The following is a 21,772-nucleotide window of genomic DNA, read 5'->3' on the forward strand; positions in this document are numbered from 1 at the left end:
TTACATGGTGATGATGTCGAACGGCTTTTTTTGCACCACGGGTGGCGAAAACAGTTATGCTGCTTTAAAACCAAATAAATTCAACAATCAACTAACACCGTTATTATTCTCCACGCATTCATTCCTGGCATCGGAAGAGATTAGATAAAATAGTGTTGCCTGACATATGTAGATAGACAGCATCATGCAGGGCACAATAGGCTTGTGCACTACACTAGGTTCCCTATTGGTCTAAAAAATGCGGTTTGATGCTCAGTTATGGTGTGAGAGATCTAAACATTAGGGAGGGGTCAGCGTTTTCTGTCTACAGTACATGTGTTGCATGCGTGCGTGCATGTGCGCGTGTGTGGGTGCGCATGCACATACATTAGTTTTTTTGAATGTATGTGCTTGTATTTACTTATGTCTTTAAATCCAGTTTTGTAGCTGTCTCTCCTCGGTCCTTATCTTGATTTGTTGTGGGAGGACTGGTCTAGGGGGGGGGCGATCTCTCGCCGAGGATCTGCAGGCGCGCTCAGTAGTGCGGCGTGTCTAGAGAGTACAGATAGATGCACCTCGTTCAGAGACTTCATGGACAGGACGACTGGAACTGCAGCCGAGGACATATTTACCTTCTTTACATCATTAACAAGTAATTTTTGACAAGTCAAGGATCTGAAAGAACCAAAACGTAAGAGCTTGGATTCTATAGTAGAAAAGATCTAGAAGAGATGGGGAATTAGAGAAACTGTCTGATACCAACAATGGTAAGCATCACAAACTGTAGAGGAAGAATTTCTTTTCTTGCAAGGCTTTTCTCCAAATGTATGCAACATTTTCAGATTTTTCTGGAGCTATCTCCTGTGGCGAAGCAAGGAGAGCTGTGCCGAGTGGATTAAGCGAGATTAAATAAGGAGGAGTGAGAGGCCTGGCGAGTGCAGAGGTGAGGTATGAAGTGGCAAACCAGCTGAGGAAACCACAAACCTGCTGCTTTCAATGTAAACACACAGCACCATGCCAACCCTGCTGCCAACTGGGCACAAGAGGACCTGGACCACAGCGAGACACACAGTCCTGCTTGCATTCTTCGTTGTTATCCTCAACCACAAGGTAAATTATTTTTACTTAATGTACACATGTGTGCACACACAAATTCCAGCTTCTTAAATTATGATGCATTCATGTCTTATTTAACTTTCAACTTTACAGCCAGTCACCGACCACCTGGTGCCGTCTGACACAGACTCATGCCACGTGGTCTAAAGTCTCGAACACGTCAACCTTTGATTTTAAATACATATTTTTTCCACAGCACTGTAGGCTTCACAAAAGCATTCTCCGTCTGAATATAATACATCGTATTTCTCATAAAACACAGCAAAGACCCTGAATGACAGACAGCTATGGGGAAATCAACATTAAAAAACACATTCTTTTCTTTTTTAATTTCTTAATTTTGTCTTTTGTATATGAAGTTCGGGCTACAGAAGGTCCCACTGCTCATTTGCATATTCTAGAGTATCTACTTCTAAAAGCATTGCCTGAAAGATGCAGTTTAGTGATATGCATACCAAACCACTTGGTATCTGTTTTGGAAACCCAATGGGAGGGATGTTTTTCTCAAGGCATGACAGAAATTCCCTTTTATTTTCAACTTAATACGGTGAAATAAGTAAAAACAGAGTCTGTGGCTGCATTGGAAGCAAATGTAGTCTCATGGGAGACAACAGAAAAGATAGGGAGACAGCACCTCCTGTCATTCCTCCATTGGTAGTACCGCTGTGGACAGTCAAATGGACAAACAGGTTGCAGAGTTTAGGGTTGGGAATATTGGGCGTGTATGTCAAAAACAGGAAAGCTATTTTCCTTTGCCCTGGCACTTAATCATAAATGACAAATATGGCAGCTGACGGAGATTTCTCTTACTAATGACATCAATTTAAGTAAGAATCCCAATTCGTGACTGATCCTAAATTAATCATAGCTGCCGATTACAACCATCTTTAGTCAAGGCAGACTGTGACAAGGCAAGATTAATGATGTTTGCGTTGCTGCAGGCATGACACCAGTGCAGAAAGCCAGGTTGATTAATCAACTGTACTGTATGCACAGGAGAAAATGGCCTCTCTGTAAATAAAGATGCTCCTTATTAAAGGCTCCCACCACGTGGATAAATACAAATATTGCAACTTCCATAACACATCATCATCCATTCAGAGGCTGCAAAGGCAGTGAAATAGGTTGTACTGTAAAATCCTAGAAGGATTGGATTAAATCTACTTTTTATAGTATTTTATAGTATTTTACAGTATTAACCCAACACTCCAGCCACCTTTTTGTCGTTCAAAGGCTGTGGCAGTCTCAATTTTGGCGAGGGAAAAAACCGCCACGGCCATTTTGTCCCTTGACCTCTTAAAACGGGATTTTATGGATACCGCAGTAGTGTTTGCCATCTAATTTCTGAACAATGCAATTGTTGTAAAAATTTCCAAATGGCAAATGTGTTTACGATAAAAATTACACTATGGACTTTTCTATGGTGTTCCTCAATGTCTCCGTGTCTAAATTTGGAATTTTTGAGCGGCTTTTGACAACTATAAAGAAAAAAAGAGATAAATTGTACAATAAATCTGCGTAAAAAGCAATATCAACCCAAAGATTGCTGCAACTTATTAGACAAATTATGATTTATGACTAGTGATGTTGACACAGCGCTGAGCTGCATTCCAAATTAATCTTCAGGTTTAGCCTCCAAATGCTGTATACTAATTACATGTATATTATATTATACTACTTATATATATCTACTGTTGACCTGTTATCACCCCCTAAACATCCCGTATGTAATAATAATAATTATATATATATAATATATATATAATATATATATATGTGTATATTTATATATATATATGTGTGTATATATACATATATATATATATGTGTCTATATACATATATATATATATATATAAGATGTTTTCTTGAGGCCATAAATTATGTTGTTATGAATAAAGTTACGATGAGTTTGGTCTTAAATGAAAATGTTTATAGTAACCAGGCATGTGCACACATGACATCTGCCCTTCGTCTTCCTCGAGAGAAGGTGCCGGGGTGTTTTTTCAAATTCTTTTTATAAAGAAATATATATTCTTGTTGGCGCGCTGCTGTCCTTTCAAACCAATATATTTATTGGATGAAAAAGCAAACAAATGGAAAATCACAATCGTCCAAATCACCACATTGATGTGCAAGTTTGGCATTTACTACACATACAGCAGCACAGAACTTCCCCAACATTTGACTTACATTAAGAGTCTTTTCCCTTGAAATGTTGAAATGTTTCAATATGCAGATTAGCTTGTTTGGTTAATTTAGATGAAATCTACAGATTCAAACAGACAGAGGGTAGTATAGGTCTAGCAGGCCTTAAAAAAAAACACCATCTAAATGTGTATTTTGGAAGTTTTCTTTCCATTAAAGTAAAAGAAAGCTTGGAAGCAAAATAGTCCCACAGCTCAAAATTGACTTTGACAACTATGAAAAAGAGAAGGGGAAAAATCCAGCAGCACAAAAACACAGCAACACACGGGACGGAACTGTTCACAACAGACATTAACGGACGTTTCAACCTCTCCGTTTTCAAAAATAACATCGTGCACAGCTGTCAGTTTTTAGAAAAGTGTTTGGTTACACGTACCCGTTGTATATATGCAGTCAATGCCTTCAAGAGCTTGCCAAACCAGGCGGTAAAACACATGACATGACTTGGGACAAAAAGCAAGACTTCAAAATAAAACTGGAAACTTAGCGTGAAACAGACAAGGTTAAAAGGGTAAAGGGTCTATATTTAAGGTAAAACACAGAAGACAGAAACATGAGATGTAGAACAACAAGGAAACAGAGAATAGGTCAACAAAATAAAACAGGAAAAAACTAACAGAAACCCACAACCGTGACAACACAAAAGAAGACCATGGTCTCTGGGGGAATAGTCTTGCTTTGCCAAACCATCCACACACTGCAAAATAGCTGAGTGAGAAACTCCCATTGGACATTGGACAATAGTCAATAATAGTCCTCAATAGTCCTCCATTTAAATTTCCAACACAAAGAAAATGAAAGGAAACGGAAAATGCGTGCATCCGGTTGAATTTCCTGCAGCGCCGTAGCAATCCCAGAAGTGGAACGTCAAGGATATAGACTACTGTTGAACTGATTATTTGTATCTGTTGAGTGAAGGTGAGGGAATTAAAATAAATAAGGAAGTCAGTTAACTTTTCCTTACGTTTTTGTCCCTTTTTTCAAAACATGTCACTTTTTTTGACATTTTCAACACTAATTATTAACTTTAGTTTTACAGTTAATTTAGGGTCAATAAACCTCATTTAAATGAACTGACACCTAATGTTTGAGTTAGAAAAGCAGAAATTAGGAATTATTTCGACTAAAATTAAAGGAATGTATGTCGGTGGATAATCACAGACTGGAATGTGTCAACTTTTACTCAACACTATCTCAAAACCACTTCACTTTTTTCCCCAACTGATGTAAAATTGAAGAAGACGCCCCAAAATTATTGAAAGTAGAGATTTGTACTTGCCAAGGAGCGTTGTGTGGAATCATTCACGTTATTTTGGGTAATTAAAAAGAACAGTGATACAGGAACATGGGTCAATTTGACCCGAGGACAACATGAGGGTTGGCTGAGTCCCGCAGCGGCCCGGTTTGGAATCCAGCTTGTGGCCCTTTGCTGCGTGTCATCCCCTATCTCTCTCTCTATCTCCCCCTTTCACATGTCTAAAAAAAAATGCATTTTATCTTGAGGCGGCTTTTAACGACATTGATGAAGACACCTGATCTTCCATTTACAGATAATAAAAAATAAAGAAACAAATTCAAAACAATAAACAGAGATACACAGCAATACACAATGACAGACTGATAGAAGCAAAACTAAAATGCTTTAAAATGAGGGACTTCCGGTAATGACACAGGGCGAAGCAATGGTGCTGGAGCCCCTCCAGTGAATTTGTCCGAAAGTGGCCATCTAATTCAATTCAATTCAATTTTATTGATATAGTGCTAAATCACAACAACAGTTATCTTACTGCGGGTCTAGACCGTACTCTGGGAAGTTATTTACAGAAACCCAACAGTTCCCACCAAGAGCAAGCACTAGGCCACAGAGGCAAGGTAAAACTTCCTTTAATAGGCAAAAACCTCGAGCAGGGTGGGCGGTCATCTGCCTCGACCGGTTGGGGGTGAGAGAAAGAGAGAGAGAGAGAGAGAGAGATGGAGAATTGTAACAGAGGGTGTGGAGCAGGAACATGGAGGTAGCTCCAACCACAGATCCAGAGCCAGAAACACTTGCAGGAAGACACAGGAGGAGATAGGAGAGGGCAATACTACAGGGGCGAGAGAGCATGAGTCTCCGGGAAAGGGAAGAAGTTGAGTTAGTAACATGCATAAGCAGCTAGGCAGTCCTATTTAACTTGTGCACTCACCCCATTCTCTCACTAACAGAACGATAGCGGCAATGGTACCAAAACCAGTAAAGCAGACACAAGAACATGATGCAGAGGTTTGGGTAAAAGAGGCCCGCCTTCAGCAACACATTGTCATTCAGTACTGTTTTGCAAAACTAATACTTCATTATACATTACCAATGCGTTGGCCACATGAATAACTTTGTTAGTTTATAAATGTCTACATGTTTTTTATTCATTCATTCATTCATCGCGCTATGCAATGATGGGTCATGTTATAGCTTGACTTTGCTTGGCTGTTACTGCCTACAAAACTGAACATGCTCCACGTGGACTGCCAGGCGTGCTGTTCCCCCCAAGATGTCTGTTCAGGTGGAGCAGCGCAGTTCCACAATTGGATCTTAGTTCCGAGCCCCTTTGGATGTATGTACTCAGGATGGCTGGTGTATTTCATCTGGAAAAGTACACTTTGTTTTTTCTGTTTTGTTTCTCTAGCGTTGTGTGTGGTTTTGCTTACTTAATTATTGAATTTGAACTTGCTCTGTCAAAGTGAATTTGGTTGAAACATATGGGCGTAACATTTGTTGGTGCTAGCTGCTTCGCCTGGTCAATTATCAAAGGTGGGGACTTCAATTGTAAACTCCGACCCGAATTAAATAGATCCTCTGGTGTTGACACCCCTCACTCCCTGGCTAGATAATAACTACTTCAATGCACACAAGATTTTAATCTGGTAGATGCATGGAGAAGCAAACTCTAACTGGCTAACATTTATTACATTTTCAAGTCTAGAGTATGTTAGTTCATTATGTAAACTCAATAAGTCACCTCATTACTGCATTAACTGGTCAAATAACTTTTAAGACATCTTAATGACAAGTCTAAATGGTTCCACTTTGATTTCAAGGAGGTGAACGATGGTATTTATGACATTGTCATATAAGCATTTGACAATGAAATCAAACTTTACACTCACTTTTTATATCAACATTCAGGCAAAAGGCTCAGTGCTTGAAAGTCTTATAGCAAAACGGACTGAATACTGGGAGAACTGCAACAGAACCCTGGCAACCGGCGCACTCTCAGAAACTGGTGAGTAGAGGTCTTTTAGGTTGCAAAAATTCATACCCAAACCCAAAAAAAGACAGAAAGTTGGGAAAGTTTTTCTGTTATTCTTCTACTGCTGATTGGCCAATTCACGCATTCTTTCAGCTTAAGAGTCAACTTGCTGCCACAGCGATCGCTCACTAACTAATTTAGAATCCGCTTTGTGGTCTTGTTGCATCTAGCATATTAAGAGAACAATGGCTGTTTGCCCTTTTGAAGAAAAATAATGATTGCTTCTTGCTGTGGCTGCTGATGCTTGCATCACTAATTTGCTGCTTGTGCTCTCTGACCCTTTACCTTCTGAGCAGGGACACTCGCTTGCACAGGTGTTTGGTACCACCTTGTGACGGTGGCTTGGGCACAGTATGAAACAAAACCTGTCTATTCCTATTCAGGCTAAAATATGTTTGCACTGGCAGAACCAGCAGCCTCGGCCCTGCATTGCACAGCAATGTTAATAATCAATCAATCAATCAATCAATCAATCAATCAAAATGTATTTATACAGCACTTTACAGCAACCAGCAGGGTCCAAAGTGCTTAACAGAATGAGTAAAATCACATCATACAACAGAAAGAGTGAACATAGAAAACAGTAAAATCAGAAAAGGTTACAAACCACTCACACCACTTCTACGTATGAAAAGCCAGACTAAAAAGTGCAACATCTGTAACAGTGCGAATATCAGGGGGGAACCTGTTCCAGAGTCTCGGGGCAGCAACTGCAAAAGCCTGACCCCCCCCCCTCCACCGTTTATACCTGGACATTGGGACTTCTAAAACTGATTTGAAGACCGCAATGACCGGTTGTGCTCCCGCAAAGTTAAAATTTCAGACAAATACTCTGGAGCGAGACCATTTAAAACCTTAAAAATCAACCTTAAAATCTATTCTACAATGCACCGGGAGCCAATGCAGGGTGTAGAGAACGGGAGTGATAAAGTGTTAAAAAGCGTGTGAAGGCGCTGAAGGCGTGTGACAGACGTCTGATTCAGACCAACATAGAGAGCGTCACAGTAGTCCAACCGTGAACTAATAAAAGCATGAATGGCCTTTTCTAGGTCGTGCCTGCTCAGAAAAGGCTTAACTTTAGCCAGCAGAAATTAACCATTTTATTACAGAAAGTGGCAAATAAACATAAACCCTAACAACAGAGAATGTGTTAACATACTGCATGACATACATAGCATTCATCAGACAGAAATCACACATGTAACATATCCCTTGTGCCCTATCCCATATCCCTCATACATACAGTACATACATTTGAGTATTTTAAGGGCCAGTAGGTAACTAACTGCACTTTAATTTGGATAGCTTCTGCCCAAACTTTATTTGTACTACCTTAAATCCATTGTTATACTGCTCATTTTAGCCTAACTTATCACATACCTATCTGTAAAAATTGTGTTTATAGTAATAGCCATCTGTATATTATGCTCACATTCTGTCTATAGTACTAGCTATCTTATATATATTCATAGTATATATTCACCTGTAAACTCTGTTAAAGTAACAACCATCAGTAAATTATGTTCATTGTACTTATCTGTAAAGATTCTACTTATAGTAATATCCACCTGTGTATTATATTCAGTACATATCCAGCTGTAAATCTTGTTCACAATACTAGTTATCTATATATTACATTCATAGGACAAATCTATCCGTAAAATTCTGTTTATAATATTATTATTATTAAATATTATTTAAATATTAACTTATAAAGTTAATATTTACTATAATAATAGTGTAAATTTCTATATTTATTCAGTACATATCTATGTCCTACACTTATGGAACCAGTGTATATCCTGCACTTGCTGCTATTGCACTTCTGGTTAGACCCAAACTGCATTTCGTTGCCTTGTAGTACCTGTGTAATGACAATAAAGTTGAATCTAATCTAATCTAATCTAATCTAAAGTGGGCGGGACAGTGCATCCGTGGCACATTACTGCCTACCAAAGATGCATGCGACCTCACCTGTGGGCCTCCTCTCAAATGTACTTATGTTAATTTTCTTGATTGTTATGACCTCTGTTAAAATCAATTTTTTTCTTGTTTCACAGGAATCTACTGTAAAGGAACGTTTGACATGTTTGTGTGTTGGCCCCATTCGTCTCCTGGGAATGTGACGGTCCCCTGTCCTTCTTACTTACCATGGATCAGCAAGGGTAATATTACTGGGGGGGGGGATCAACAGAGACCTCATGATACAATACAACCGCGATGCTTATGTCATGATACAATATTACTGCGATTATATTGCAATTTGTTACCTCTTTTCTAACATTTTTCCCAATTTCAAATGATGTCCCCAAAAGGAAACTTTGTCAACACCGGTTTTATTTAAAAAGATTAATTTATCTGTTTATCCATCTCTGCAAAATGGAATTGTCCAACAGACTGATTTGGCGTCTTTGTATCGATACAGTATGGCCAAGGAAATTATCGCAATACTATGTTTTTTTCCCCCCACTCCCTGAATGTTTTACCACTTTTTTTTGTCAATTCATTACTTTGAATTAAATCAATCACTGAGTGGATATCTCTTGTGATTAACTGGGATGGCTGTATAAGCTTGTTACAGGATCAAGTGTGATACATCCCTAGAAATCAGAGAGTAACCAAAAGGAAGAATGGGAGGTGCTGGTAACACAATTATCTGTTTTTAACAATAGAAACAGAGAATGTGAGACAATGTTCCAAAGAAGATGAAAACCGCAAACCAAAGCGATCTTACCACGGTTAGGCAGAGGAAAATACAAAAACTTGACAAAAGACTAAAAAAATCAACTTAAAGACACAAAAACTTGACAACACATGCACAGGCAGCATTTAGAATAAAAGCTGCAAAGACCTCACAAATCATTCACATGGCTCTGTGTGTGGACCGCTGACTTCCTGTTTGTGCCAGAGTATGGATGCCAGAGTATGGATGCCAAAGTATGGATGCCAGTGTATAGATGCCAGTGTATGGATGCCAGAGTATGGATGCCAGTGTATGGATGCCAGAGTATGGATGCCAGAGTATGGATGCCAGAGTATGGATGCCAGAGTATGGATGCCAGAGTATGGATGCCAGAGTATGGATGCCAGAGTATGGATGCCAGAGTATGGATGCCAGTGTATGGATGCCAGTGTATGGATGCCAGTGTATGGATGCCAGTGTATGGATGCCAGTGTATGGATGCCCGTTTCTGGTTGCGCAATTTGGAAAATGGAATATTTTCCCCTAAACCTGCCAGATTCACCACGGATAACTATCAATGATCCACAGATTGTTGACACACTTTCATCTGCATCGACCAGCAAATGGGACAAAAGTTTCATAACATTCATATCAAGAATAATGAATAATGTTACTTATAGCGTTAAATATTTACCCAACTAGGTAGGGTTGGTGAATATTTCCAATTTCCAATTTTTAATATATTGTTTGAAATGGTCTGTACACCCCAACAGTTATAAATAACTATGGGCTTTTAAAAAAAAAAGTTAAAGTTAAAAAGTAACTGTAGCTGCTGTAACCCTGTAATAATGCCCACTGATCACTGCCTCACGGTCTGCTTGATAAGAACCAATCAAATGCCTCTTTGCTGTGCTACGTGTACTCTACCCCTCCCGTGTACGGGAGGGATTACTGAACTGCGGTTTATTTCCTTGACCACTCATAAAAAAATGTGTATATAAATATACATATATACACACATGTATATGTATATACATATACAAATACTCACACATGTGTATATATATATATATATATATATATATATTTATACACCTTAGGAAAGATATAGAACATTTTACGTTTTTTGAAACCAACGATTTACCTTGAAACCGTTAGCCGGCCCATGCTCATGGCCCACAGGGATGTCTCAAGGTGCTCCCGATTACAGTGTTTCTGATTGGTTACACACATTTTTTGAATACTTGGCTCCTTTTCCCAAAACTGTAAACACAACACACAAAACCATAAACAAAATGGTAAACTCTACAAGTCACTGACAACGTGAATGGACCATGAGTCTAAATAATAAAGGCTATCTATCTATCTATCTAAAAGCCAACGCTGCATTCAAAACTGTTCCATATCTTTCCAAAATGGATTTTTGCATCAAAACAACACACACAAGTGTGTCAAATGAGTAGCTCTTTAAAACAACCAACGGATACTTTCCATAAAATCATCTCTCAATGCATATCAAACCGGCTATCAAAATGAAATAAAACCATGCCAATCTCTATGTATGGTGAAGGGTATGTGATGATGATGATGGGGGGGGGGGTATTTTAATTCCAAAGGCCAAGGGAACTTTATCAGGATGCATAGTATCCTGATCCATGAAATAACTGGCCTTTAATAATAAAAATCTGCCTGCCTCTATGGTAATTTAACATAGGGGGTGTATACTTATGCCCCCTGTATTTTAACATAGGGGGGTGTATACTTATGCCCCCTGTATTTTAACATAGGGGGGTGTATACTTATGCCCCCTGTATTTTAAAGAAGAACATTTATTTATTTACAATACACTATTCATTCACAAAGAACATTGGTGTTCTTTGAAGATTGTATTTTTCCTTTTTTTTAATTAAGGCATAAGATCTATTTTCAAAAGATGAAACTATATGTCTACAGTTGGAAATGTTAACTCTAAAAGATATGACGTTATTTGCTCTGTGAAAGACATTGAAAAGACATAAACTATAGACATTTACTCAGTCATGTTATTTGATTTTACTTAGTTTTGCAAACAGACTACATATAGTTGTTACAGTTATAGTTAGTTATCGTTTTTAAGGCCTTGTTTTTAATTTTACTCCAGTTAACGACAGTGTTTTTTCCCACCTAGTTTTCGTTATTTTGTTTGTTGGTGAGGAGTGGGTGTTGCCAATTGGTGTATAGAGCTTTGGGATTGGTGTTGCTTTCCAAAGGGACTACAGAGATTTTTATATTGAATGTTGTGCCTAATGTAGACAACTGTGTGGTGTTTTGCAAAAAAGTGGGATACAGAATTGGACACTGAGTGTAATGCAGGACTTGTGCTTGCAATTTTGTAGACTTTGTTTAGGGTTTAAGTTTTCAGGGATTGAGTTTCAAGCTCCAATTTTGGTCTGGAAACAATTGGGGAAAACTGTAACCAATCCGGGCTGATATATTACGATATATTGCCCAGCCCTAGATTTAATCACTCAGAAGAAGTGACCACACCCATCCAATATAGGATTTAGTTGTATAATAATGTAAAAATAACATTTCCCAGCTTAGGTTAAACTTCTTTCTCTCCTCTCATGTGACTGTCATCAATGATCAAGCTATAGAAGTGATAAAGCAATACAAATACCTTGGTATTATAATCGATGACAAACTCACCTTCGAGCCACAAGTTGACGCTGTCAACGCACGTTTTTTATCGTAAACTTTGCAAGTTTAATGTCGATAAGACTTTGATGAGGATGTTTTATTGTTGTTTTATTGAATCTATTCTTTCTTTTGCCTTTGTGAGTTGGTTTGGGTCCTTCACGCTAAAAAACAGGAACAGGCTGCAATATGTAGTTAAGGTGTGTGGCAAGATTTCCCACAACCCTCTGACTGACTTAAACTCTGTATATGAGACCAGGTCCCTCAAGAAGGCCCAAACAGTCCGGGCCGACCCTAGTCACCCCCTGAACAGCTGCTCTTTTGTTGTTGTTGTCATCTGGCCGCAGATTCAATCTAAAGCCTAGATGCAGGACAAACAGACACAAAAACTCTATTGTCCCTGCTGCTATGGGCTTTCTTAATAGGTCAATGTGAGGTGTGGTCTTCCGTGTAGTATGTATTTATTTTGTTCCTAGATGTACGGCTGTTGTCTTGTATGACCTGTGTGTTGTTTATGTTACACGCTGCTGCACAACAAATTGAACTTGAACTGGACTGCATTTGACAGAAACACCATGCCTTTAAATGTGTCTTTACGTTACCTGCAGACACCTCCAGGAGGGCACACCAAGAATGCTTAGAAAACGGGAGATGGCGACAGAGAGAGAATTCGTCTGAGCTCTGGAGGGATGACTCAGAATGTAAGGAGGACCACTATTTCAAAGACAAGGTGGGTGTAAAATCCATAGATTCAGCTCACCATAAGCTGAAAATGTCTCTCTTTATTAGGAACATCTGAAGAGGTGTTGTTCTCTCCACCAGTTTGAAGACAACGTCCATTAGAAATGGATGCATTATGGCATTGTCTATTGTTTGCCTGTATTTCTTGTGTGTTTACTTGTTTGTGTGTTTTTTTATTTTTAAAGTATAATCTAATCTAATATAATCTAATCACCGATGTATGTGTGTGTGTTTGTCAAAGTTATTATGATTTTTCCTTTTTCATTAGTTTTTTGTTTTTATTTAGTTTTGACCTTTTGTTTTTCTAATTCATTTTAGTTTTAAAAGCAGATTTGCTAGTTTAGTTTAGTTTTTAGTAGTTCTAGTTAGGGCCAAGATTCAAAAAAGTGTTGTGTAATGACAACTCAACAAAAACATCATATCATTTTGGAAATATGTATTCACAATGTATTCACCACTATACAGAAAATACACATATGGTCATAAATATGTACATCGTCACAAGATGCCGCCACACGTGCTAAATTTATAGATTAGATTAGATTAGATTCAACTTTATTGTCATTACACAGGTACAGGTACAAGGCAACGAAATGCAGTTTCGGTCTAACCAGAAGTGCAATAGCAGTAAGTGCAGGATGTATACAATGGTCCTATAAGTGCAAGACATGGATATGTATATAAGTGGCGTGTGCCAGGAAAAAAACTATAAAACATAAAGTGGCGAACTTTTTGAGTTGTGGAGACATTAAAGTATCAATAAAAATATTAACCCACGCATTTTTGACCTTGTTGAGGTAAGCTAGGTTAGCCTCCATGTGCGTGCTTCTCAAATGTACCTTCAAATTAGTACGATATATCCCTTTAATAGAATGTCCACATATTTTACCACCTTCCATTGCAAGGCACTTGCTTTTATCTGACACTCATCAGTCATAATCAAAAAGGACCCTTTGACGCCATGGACTATGCTGTGTTTCATTTAATTAACATGGAAGGTCAAACCAATGTTGATATAATATAATAATATAATATAGTAATAATAGATTTGAGATTGAGCATTTGATTTCAGTTAACGATCATGTTTATTCCCACCTAGTTCCCGCCTCACACCTCATCACACACACACATATACACACACAAACCCACATTCACACGTACACTGTGTGTTGTCCTGTACATTATTATTATATCATTATATGTGTTGTATTGTATTCTCCTTTTTTCTCCTTCATGCTGTAACGGATGCTGGTAACCTTAAATTCCTTGCGGGAGTCATCCCAAAGGGATTAATAAAGCTAAGTCTAAGTCAAAGTTGTTGTTATTTTGTATGTTTTCGTTGAAAATTATAACCTTGGTGTGTGTGTGTGTGTGTGTGCGTGTGTGCGTGCCTGTGTGTGCGTGCCTGTGTGTGTCCAGGAGGATGAAATGCTTCGCCAGACAGCCCTCAGACTCATCTCTGTCATTGGCTATTCCCTGTCCTTGTCATCTCTCACACTGGCTACTCTCCTGATGGGCATGTTGAGGTCGGTGGCAGGGGGGGATGGGGGGGGGGGGGGGGGGGTAGGTTTCCAATGGCATGCTGTTAAAATAGTGTGGATAAAGGACAGACAATTTGCTACTTTAATACAAGTTGGATCTAATTTGCACAGCTCATCATTTCTGTTATGTAGTCTCATCATGTTTTTGGCCTTCACTGGCCTGGGGTCTGTTTCAGAAAGCGGTTTTAGTGAAAACTCCGAGTTTGTTCACACTGAGATGACGGAAACTCTCGATTTCAGAAAGGGAGGTTAATCAAACTTGAGAGAGAGAGAGAGAGGGGTAACTTCAGCCCGTTTCAGAAAGAGAGGTAACTTAACCTCAGAGTCAGTTGCTATGGTAACTGAGCCTGTGAAACTAACCTGGTCGGAAGCAGGTTTTCTTCAACAAACCTTGAGTTTCTTTCAGTCTCCTCCCTCTGACACAGCTGACTCTGACTCTTTCATTTCCTCATTCACCCTCTGTGCAGGCAAATGTGATCCTCATTTCTTAGGTGGATCTCTTGCAGGAACATATCTGCTTTCAGTTTTTTTTTTTTAAATGGGCCAATACTTTACCTCTTTTGATTGCACTATTTAGGCCTCTGGTGCTCCAACAGGTGTACTGCACTAAGCTTTCTCCTCTAATATTTATAATAATCAGGAGAGACATGTTTGCAGACATGCAATTAAGATTTATTGTACCCCTAGAGCATTGATTAAGAGTGAGGTCTTCCTGAAAGGATTTACACTGAGATACGTTTCGATCGGGAGAGACTAGTTGCAGATATGCAACAGTTATACACAGCATGATAAAATACACATTTATTAGGATAACAGCTGAATTGATTTAGGAGGGAATCGATTAAAAGTTAGGTCTTCCTGAAAGAATTTACGCTGAGCTACAGTACATTTCAATCAAGAGAGCAGATATGCAAACATGTCATTGTACAGCTCAAATAAAATGTACAAAGTCTTTGGCCATTAGGCTCCATCGCTATATATATATATATATTTATATACCGTGTGAATGTGTGTCCCAGGCCAGGTTTCGAACATTGTAAAGATCATCAAGGCACTGACACATATGTTCAAATTTGATTCATTCAAGAAATTATTATTTTTTGTCTTAAATCCACCAGCCATGTTCACATTACAACAACATTTGTAGCATACTGAGCGTTTTTGGTACACCTAGAGTCATTTTATTCTCCTCAAAACGTGTTTCCTTTTATTTTGAAAGAATAAATGAATATATATGTGTAAGACTCAAAGACACATACAAGTTTACAAGTACACACGCTTCACTCTGAGTGAACCTACTCTGAGTTGATTGGACCAACTCAAATCAGCTGTTCTGGACCCGAAAACTCAAAGTTTCCCATCTCAGGTTAAATCAACTCAGAGTTTGTTAAACCTCCTTATTGATAGACATTGATAGACAATCATGTATGGGACGTATTCACTTGCTTAAACTATACAAATAACATGCAAACATACGCATGGATCAATGCCTTCCTCAATTTGCTGCTGTATCTATATTAAACAGGAAGCTCCACTGTACCAGGAACTACATTCACATGAATCTGTTTGTGTCGTTCATCCTGAGAGCCATGGCTATCATCGCTAAGGAAGTCATATTATACATCATGTACTCCAAACTACCCAAGGACGACCCTGGATGGAACTCCTACTCAAGCTCTGCGGTATAAAAAATACTGCCTTATTATTTACATACTAGTGTACAGCAAAGCATTTGTGAAATAACCTACTTATTTAAAATCAGCCCAACATTTTGCAACACTAATTTAACGCAGAGTGTTTCTCAACAGATAGCGTTGATGTGCAGATTCTCCAAAGTGTGCATGGAATACTTTGTGGCCTGTAACTACTTCTGGCTCTTGGTGGAGGCCATTTTCCTCCACACATTGCTCTTCACAGCTGTGCTGACTAAGGGATGTCTGCTGAAGAAATACATGCTGCTAGGATGGGGTAAACCGTGAATAAAGTGTGTGTATGTGTATGCGTGTGCGTGATGGTATGTGTCTGTGTTTGGTGTAAAATGTTGAATCCTATGCTTATATGCATTTTTTTTCTTTTTAGGAACACCTATTTTGTTTGTAACACCATGGACAGTGGTAAAGATTTTATATGAAAACACAGAGTGAGTTTTTCATACGGACTTCACAACAAATTAACAATGAATTGAAATGTTCTCCATTCTCCGCTTGACTTTTAAAACGTATTATTTAGGTGCTGGTCCATTGTAAACAAATGGTTCTGGTGGATAATAAGGGGCCCGATTACTTTATCTGTGCTGGTAAGTTCTGCTTTTATACTGCATTTAACTTACCTGTCTTGGGAGGACATGTGATATAGAAGCTGTTATATAGTGTAGTAGTCACAAGCATCACTGATTGCTAATTTCTTAGTGTAAAAATGTGTAAATGACAGGTGTTCCTATGTTCTTATGTCAAATTTAGTCTTGTCAAACATTAAGTCAGCAGTATTTCCCGATGCGTTTTCTTTAAATCTACCCTGGATGTGTGTTGCAGATCATTTTCTTCATATTCATCAAGATTCTGATGCTGCTGCTGTCCAAACTGAAAGCAGATCAGGTGAAATTTACAGACTACAGATACAGGTATTTTCCCAACCTAACTCACCAACTGCTTGTGGTGTCTTTAAACTGTACTTTGAGTAGCTGGTTAAATCTTAAATGTCAACCCAACTCCCATTTATACAGCACACATTCAAATGTCTTTAAGCTCTGTCCCTTTTACCAGAAATGCTCATGCATAAAGTTACAAAGCTTTACTTTGTCTTCTATTTTGTTCTTTGCTCTGTGAGTCTTATGCCAGTATAAATTGTATGAACCTTTTCCCTGAATATCCCTAACAGTCTATAATGATGCGCCGCTGTATTTTTTCTGTTTCTGCCCTTCAGTTTGGCCAGAGCAACACTGGTACTCATTCCTCTGCTGGGAATCCATGAAGTGGTCTTCACTGTGCTGATAGATGAATGTGTGGAGGGCAGCAGTCGCTACGCCAGGAACTTCATTAACCTGACCCTCAGCTCATTTCAGGTAACACTTGTGATGTAGATTACATACAGTATCAAGTCAATTTTGTTCTAAACAAACAGTAACCATAATTTGTATGTGCAACATTTTTCAGGGATTCTTGGTTGCTGTGCTGTACTGTTTTGCTAATGGAGAGGTAAATTCATTCTTGTTTAGATTTTTTTTAACGGATGTTTTTAGGATCATAATAATGGATGTAAGAAACTGGAAGCCTATGGACAAGGTAAATAAGTTATTTTGTTATTTGTTGGTTCAGCCTTTCAAGCTGCACCAATTCATATTCTATATATTAACAATGGTTCAACAAACCAAAATAAACAAAAAGTTTCTTTCAGCAAAAACGTTTCTTAAAACCAACTGGATGCTGCCTGACCAGCACCAAATGGAAAACAGACAAGCATCTACCTAGTGGACATAGTGGAGCATTTACAGTGGCAGCTAAAGATTGAGATGTTTTTTTCCCGAGGTGGAGGAGACCAAAGCAGCCAGCAGCTGTTCTAAGCAAAACACGTTTTGATAAACCCAATGAATGCTACCTGACCAGGCAAAACTAGTGAGCATTTGTTAGCTTTTAGCAACATTTTAGCAAAGAGTTAAAGAGTAAATACTGGACTTAAGTCAGTAGGTGGCCATGCAGTCCAGTCGTATGCCTACAGTATACACTTAGGCTGAATCCCATTTCTCCATCTTGCCCCTACCCTTTACCCCTTACCCCTACCCCTTGGCCCTTAAAACAAGGGTTAAGGGGTAGGAGTGAAAACATCCCCCTGTAAAATGGGACACCACTTGGTTACATCACCATCCAGAATTGATCACAAACTTCCAAGATGCCGTCTCTGTCTGTTGATTGCGTGGGTTTTGACAACAGTATCATATGCATTTAAATATTTTATGGTTATTTTATGTTCACTTTGGTGGTGCAGAGGCCGATCTTTTTATCTCTGTAGTACTTAAGTCTGTTTGCTATACATATATATACACACACACACACACACACGGTGCGTTGTATATCTGTTTCAGTTATCACCGTTTTGAATGTCTAAACTCTATTTGCTTGGGATTACTATTACCTGGTAAATTCTAGTCATTTGCAATTATTACAGAGGTTGTATGTGATCTTAATCCTGTGCAAATTTACTGACCTGACACATACAGTGCCTTGCGAAAGTATTCGGCCCCCTTGAACTTTTCAACCTTTTGACACATTTCAGGCTTCAAACATAAAGATATAAAATTTTTATTTTTTGTGAAGAATCCCCAACAAGTGGGACACAACTGTGAAGTGGAACGAAATCTATTGGATATTTTAAACTTTTTTAGCAAATAAACAACTGAAAAGTGGCGCGTGCAAAATTATTTGGCCCCTTGCGTTAATACTTTGTAGAGCCACCTTTTGCTGCGATTACGGCTGCAAGTCGCTTGGGGTATGTCTCTATCAGTTTTGCACATCAAGAGACTGAAATTCTTGCCCATTCTTCCTTGCAAAACAGCTCGAGCTCAGTGAGGTTGGATGGAGAGCGTTTGTGAACAGCAGTTTTCGGTTCTTTCCACAGATTCTCGATTGGATTCAGGTCTGGACTTTGACTTGGCCATTCTAACACCTGGATACATTTATTTGTGAACCATTCCTTTGTAGATTTTGCTGTATGTTTGGGATCATTGTCTTGTTGGAAGATAAATCTATGTCCCAGTTTCAGGTCTTTTGCAAACTCCAACAGGTTTTCATCCAGAATGGTCCTGTATTTGGCTGCATCCATCTTCCCCTCAATTTGAACCATCTTCCCTGTCCCTGCTGAAGAAAAGCAGGCCCAAACTATGATGCTGCCACCACCATGTTTGACAGTGGGGATGGTGTGTTGAGGGTGATGAGCTGTGTTGCTTTTACGCCAAACATATCGTTTTGCATTGTGACCAAAAAGTTTGATTTTGGTTTCATCTGACCAGAGCACCTTCTTCCACATGTTTGGTGTGTCTCCCAGGTGGCTTGTGGCAAACTTTAGACGAGACTTTTTATGGATATCTTTGAGAAATGGCTTTCTTCTTGCCACTCTTCCATGAAGGCCAGATTTGTGCAGTGTACGACTGATTGTTGTCCAATGGACAGACTCTCCCACCTCAGCTGTAGTTCTCTGCAGTTCATCCAGAGTGATCATGGGCCTCTTGGCTGTATCTCTGATCAGTCTTCTCCTTGTCTGAGCTGAAAGTTTACAGGGACGGCCAGGTCTTGGTAGATTTGCAGTGGTCTGATACTCCTTCCATTTCAAAATGATCGCTTGCACAGTGCTCCTTGGGATGTTTAAAGCTTGGGAAATCTTTTGTATCCAAATCCGGTTTTATACTTCTCCACAACAGTATTACGGACCTGCCTGGTGTGTTCCTTGGTCTTCATGATGCTCTCTGCGCTTTCAACAGAACCCTGAGACTATCACAGAGCAGGTGCATTTATACAGAGACTTGATCACACACAGGTAGATTCTATTTATCACCATCAGTCATTTAGGACAACATTGGATCATTCAGAAATCCTCGCTCCTCCTCGGAGTGAGTTTGCTGCACTAAAAGTAAAGGGGCCGAATAATTTTGCACGCACCACTTTTCAGTTTTTTATTTGCTAAAAAAGTTTAAAATATCCAATAGATTTTGTTCCACTTCACAATTGTGTCCCACTTGTTGGTGATTCTTCACAAAAAATAAAAACGTTATATCTTTATGTTTGAAGCCTGAAATGTGTCAAAAGGTTGAAAAGTTCAAGGGGGCCGAATACTTTCGCAAGGCACTGTAATATCAAGGCTTTCCTTTATACAGTAATTGCCGGCTAGTCGATACAACCCTGAATAACACATGCCGCGTCGAACGGGACTAATATTACACACATTTGGCAAACTACGGTAGATATTTGTAGGGGAATTTTTACTTAACATATTACAGACATATGTGCCACATGGCATTAAGATCACAGATGACTTCTGCATTTATTACAAATTACAAGAGGTGATACTAGTCCCGTGTGAATAGGGCTTTTAGTATGTAATGGTGTGAATGACACTTGTATTTATGCTGAAATTTAGGTTCAAGCTGAACTGAAGAAGCGCTGGCAGCTTTTCCTGTTCACCAACCACTTCCAGGTCAGGAGCTGTTTTCGGGGTGTGCCCCTCAAGCACCTGTGGAAGTGCACTCGAGGACGCCGCCCACAGCGTTCTCCGCAGAGTGACTCCTACGATGAGGGCGGCACTTCCACAACACATCCCCACTTGCTTCAGGTGGCTGTTCATGGACAACACGTGGGGCTTGGACTAGAAGAGGTTAAAGGTCAGGGGTTGAAGGACTGTGACACAACAGGGCTTGACTTTCTCACCAGGAAGAGCCTGTCCAGTAGCGATGGAGATATGACACTCGGGGAAACCATGGAGGAGATTCTGGAGGAAAGCGAGTTCTGAACTCCCGTCGCTTGTTGACACTTTTATCAACTAACATGGAAAGAAACCTGGGGTATACTTAAATAGTAATTCAGACAAAAAGAATTCCACAGATGGATTACCAATCGGGCAAAGGTGGCCCCAAAAGCCCCAGGTTTAGTTTGTGTTTGTTGGTTTGTGTAAATTTGATTAAAGCTGTAGTGTATAGTTTCTGTCGCCCCCATGAGGAATTCTAAGTAATGACAAAAACACTGTTGGAGCATCCACATGACGGAAGCCTTTGGTGATCGTGCACCACCCCCAACCCTCCCCCACGCAGTTATTGGTAGTGTTTATCCCATCAAAGGACATGGAGGATTAAAAAACCATGATGAACTCTTCAGACGATGTTGTTATCTTGTAATTTTGTGTCCTATTTGTCGCCAAAACTCAAAGTTACTGTTGTCTTTTGTCATTGGTGATGTAAAACGCATCACTCAAGCATGTATCGACTTATTTGGCAATGGCTTTAATGTAACGAGAATAGTTGCTGCACTAAAGCTTTAATATCAACTTGGGTCAAAGTTGGGTATTTTGGCCCTGTTCTGTGGAGGGCCCTTTGGTAAAATCTTGACCATTATTGTTTACTAGGGATGAGCGAGTACAGCATTATCTGTATCTGTATCTGTATCTGTTTACCACATGAATTATCTGTATCCGGATCCGTACTCGGACTGGGCGGGGCCTAAACCGGAAGTGGTCATATTTAACCCAGAAGTGGGTCGGGTTCTCTTGAAATGTGCGGGGCTTTAACCGGTATGTTATTTAAGCATGCAATTGATATGAGTTGATCAGAAATTGTTATATTTATTGCTGATTTGAAAACTATTTACATGACAGCATCGAGCTTCAGATCAATGGTGTTGTCATGGTAACAAACAAACTATATACAGAACGTTTTGCAACAATGAATACAACACATGCAGTTGCAATTATGAAGTAAAATGTAATGAACTAGAGTTTTCATACTCAATATAACTTTCTTTTTTTAACTTTTTATTTTTTTATGATCAGATTTTTTTTTTTTGGTTC

The 21,772-nt window shown here is 39.1% G+C and overlaps 1 protein-coding gene across 1 annotated transcript; it reads left to right on the plus strand.

The window, feature by feature from the left end:
* The first annotated feature begins 488 nt into the window (after positions 1-488).
* glp2r (glucagon-like peptide 2 receptor) lies at positions 489-21,205 on the plus strand. The gene is made up of 14 exons (XM_032503126.1): positions 489-746; positions 822-1,089; positions 6,463-6,559; positions 8,647-8,751; positions 12,554-12,675; positions 14,106-14,212; positions 15,753-15,909; positions 16,036-16,195; positions 16,307-16,367; positions 16,457-16,523; positions 16,759-16,847; positions 17,150-17,288; positions 17,380-17,421; positions 20,354-21,205. Exons 2-14 carry the CDS (start codon positions 994-996, stop codon positions 20,720-20,722), a joined length of 1,611 nt encoding a protein of 536 aa, XP_032359017.1. The 5' UTR covers positions 489-746; positions 822-993; the 3' UTR covers positions 20,723-21,205.
* Positions 21,206-21,772: the final 567 nt, after the last annotated feature.

This window comes from Etheostoma spectabile, chromosome 21 (assembly GCF_008692095.1).
Source record: "Etheostoma spectabile isolate EspeVRDwgs_2016 chromosome 21, UIUC_Espe_1.0, whole genome shotgun sequence".
Lineage (NCBI taxonomy): Eukaryota > Metazoa > Chordata > Actinopteri > Perciformes > Percidae > Etheostoma > Etheostoma spectabile.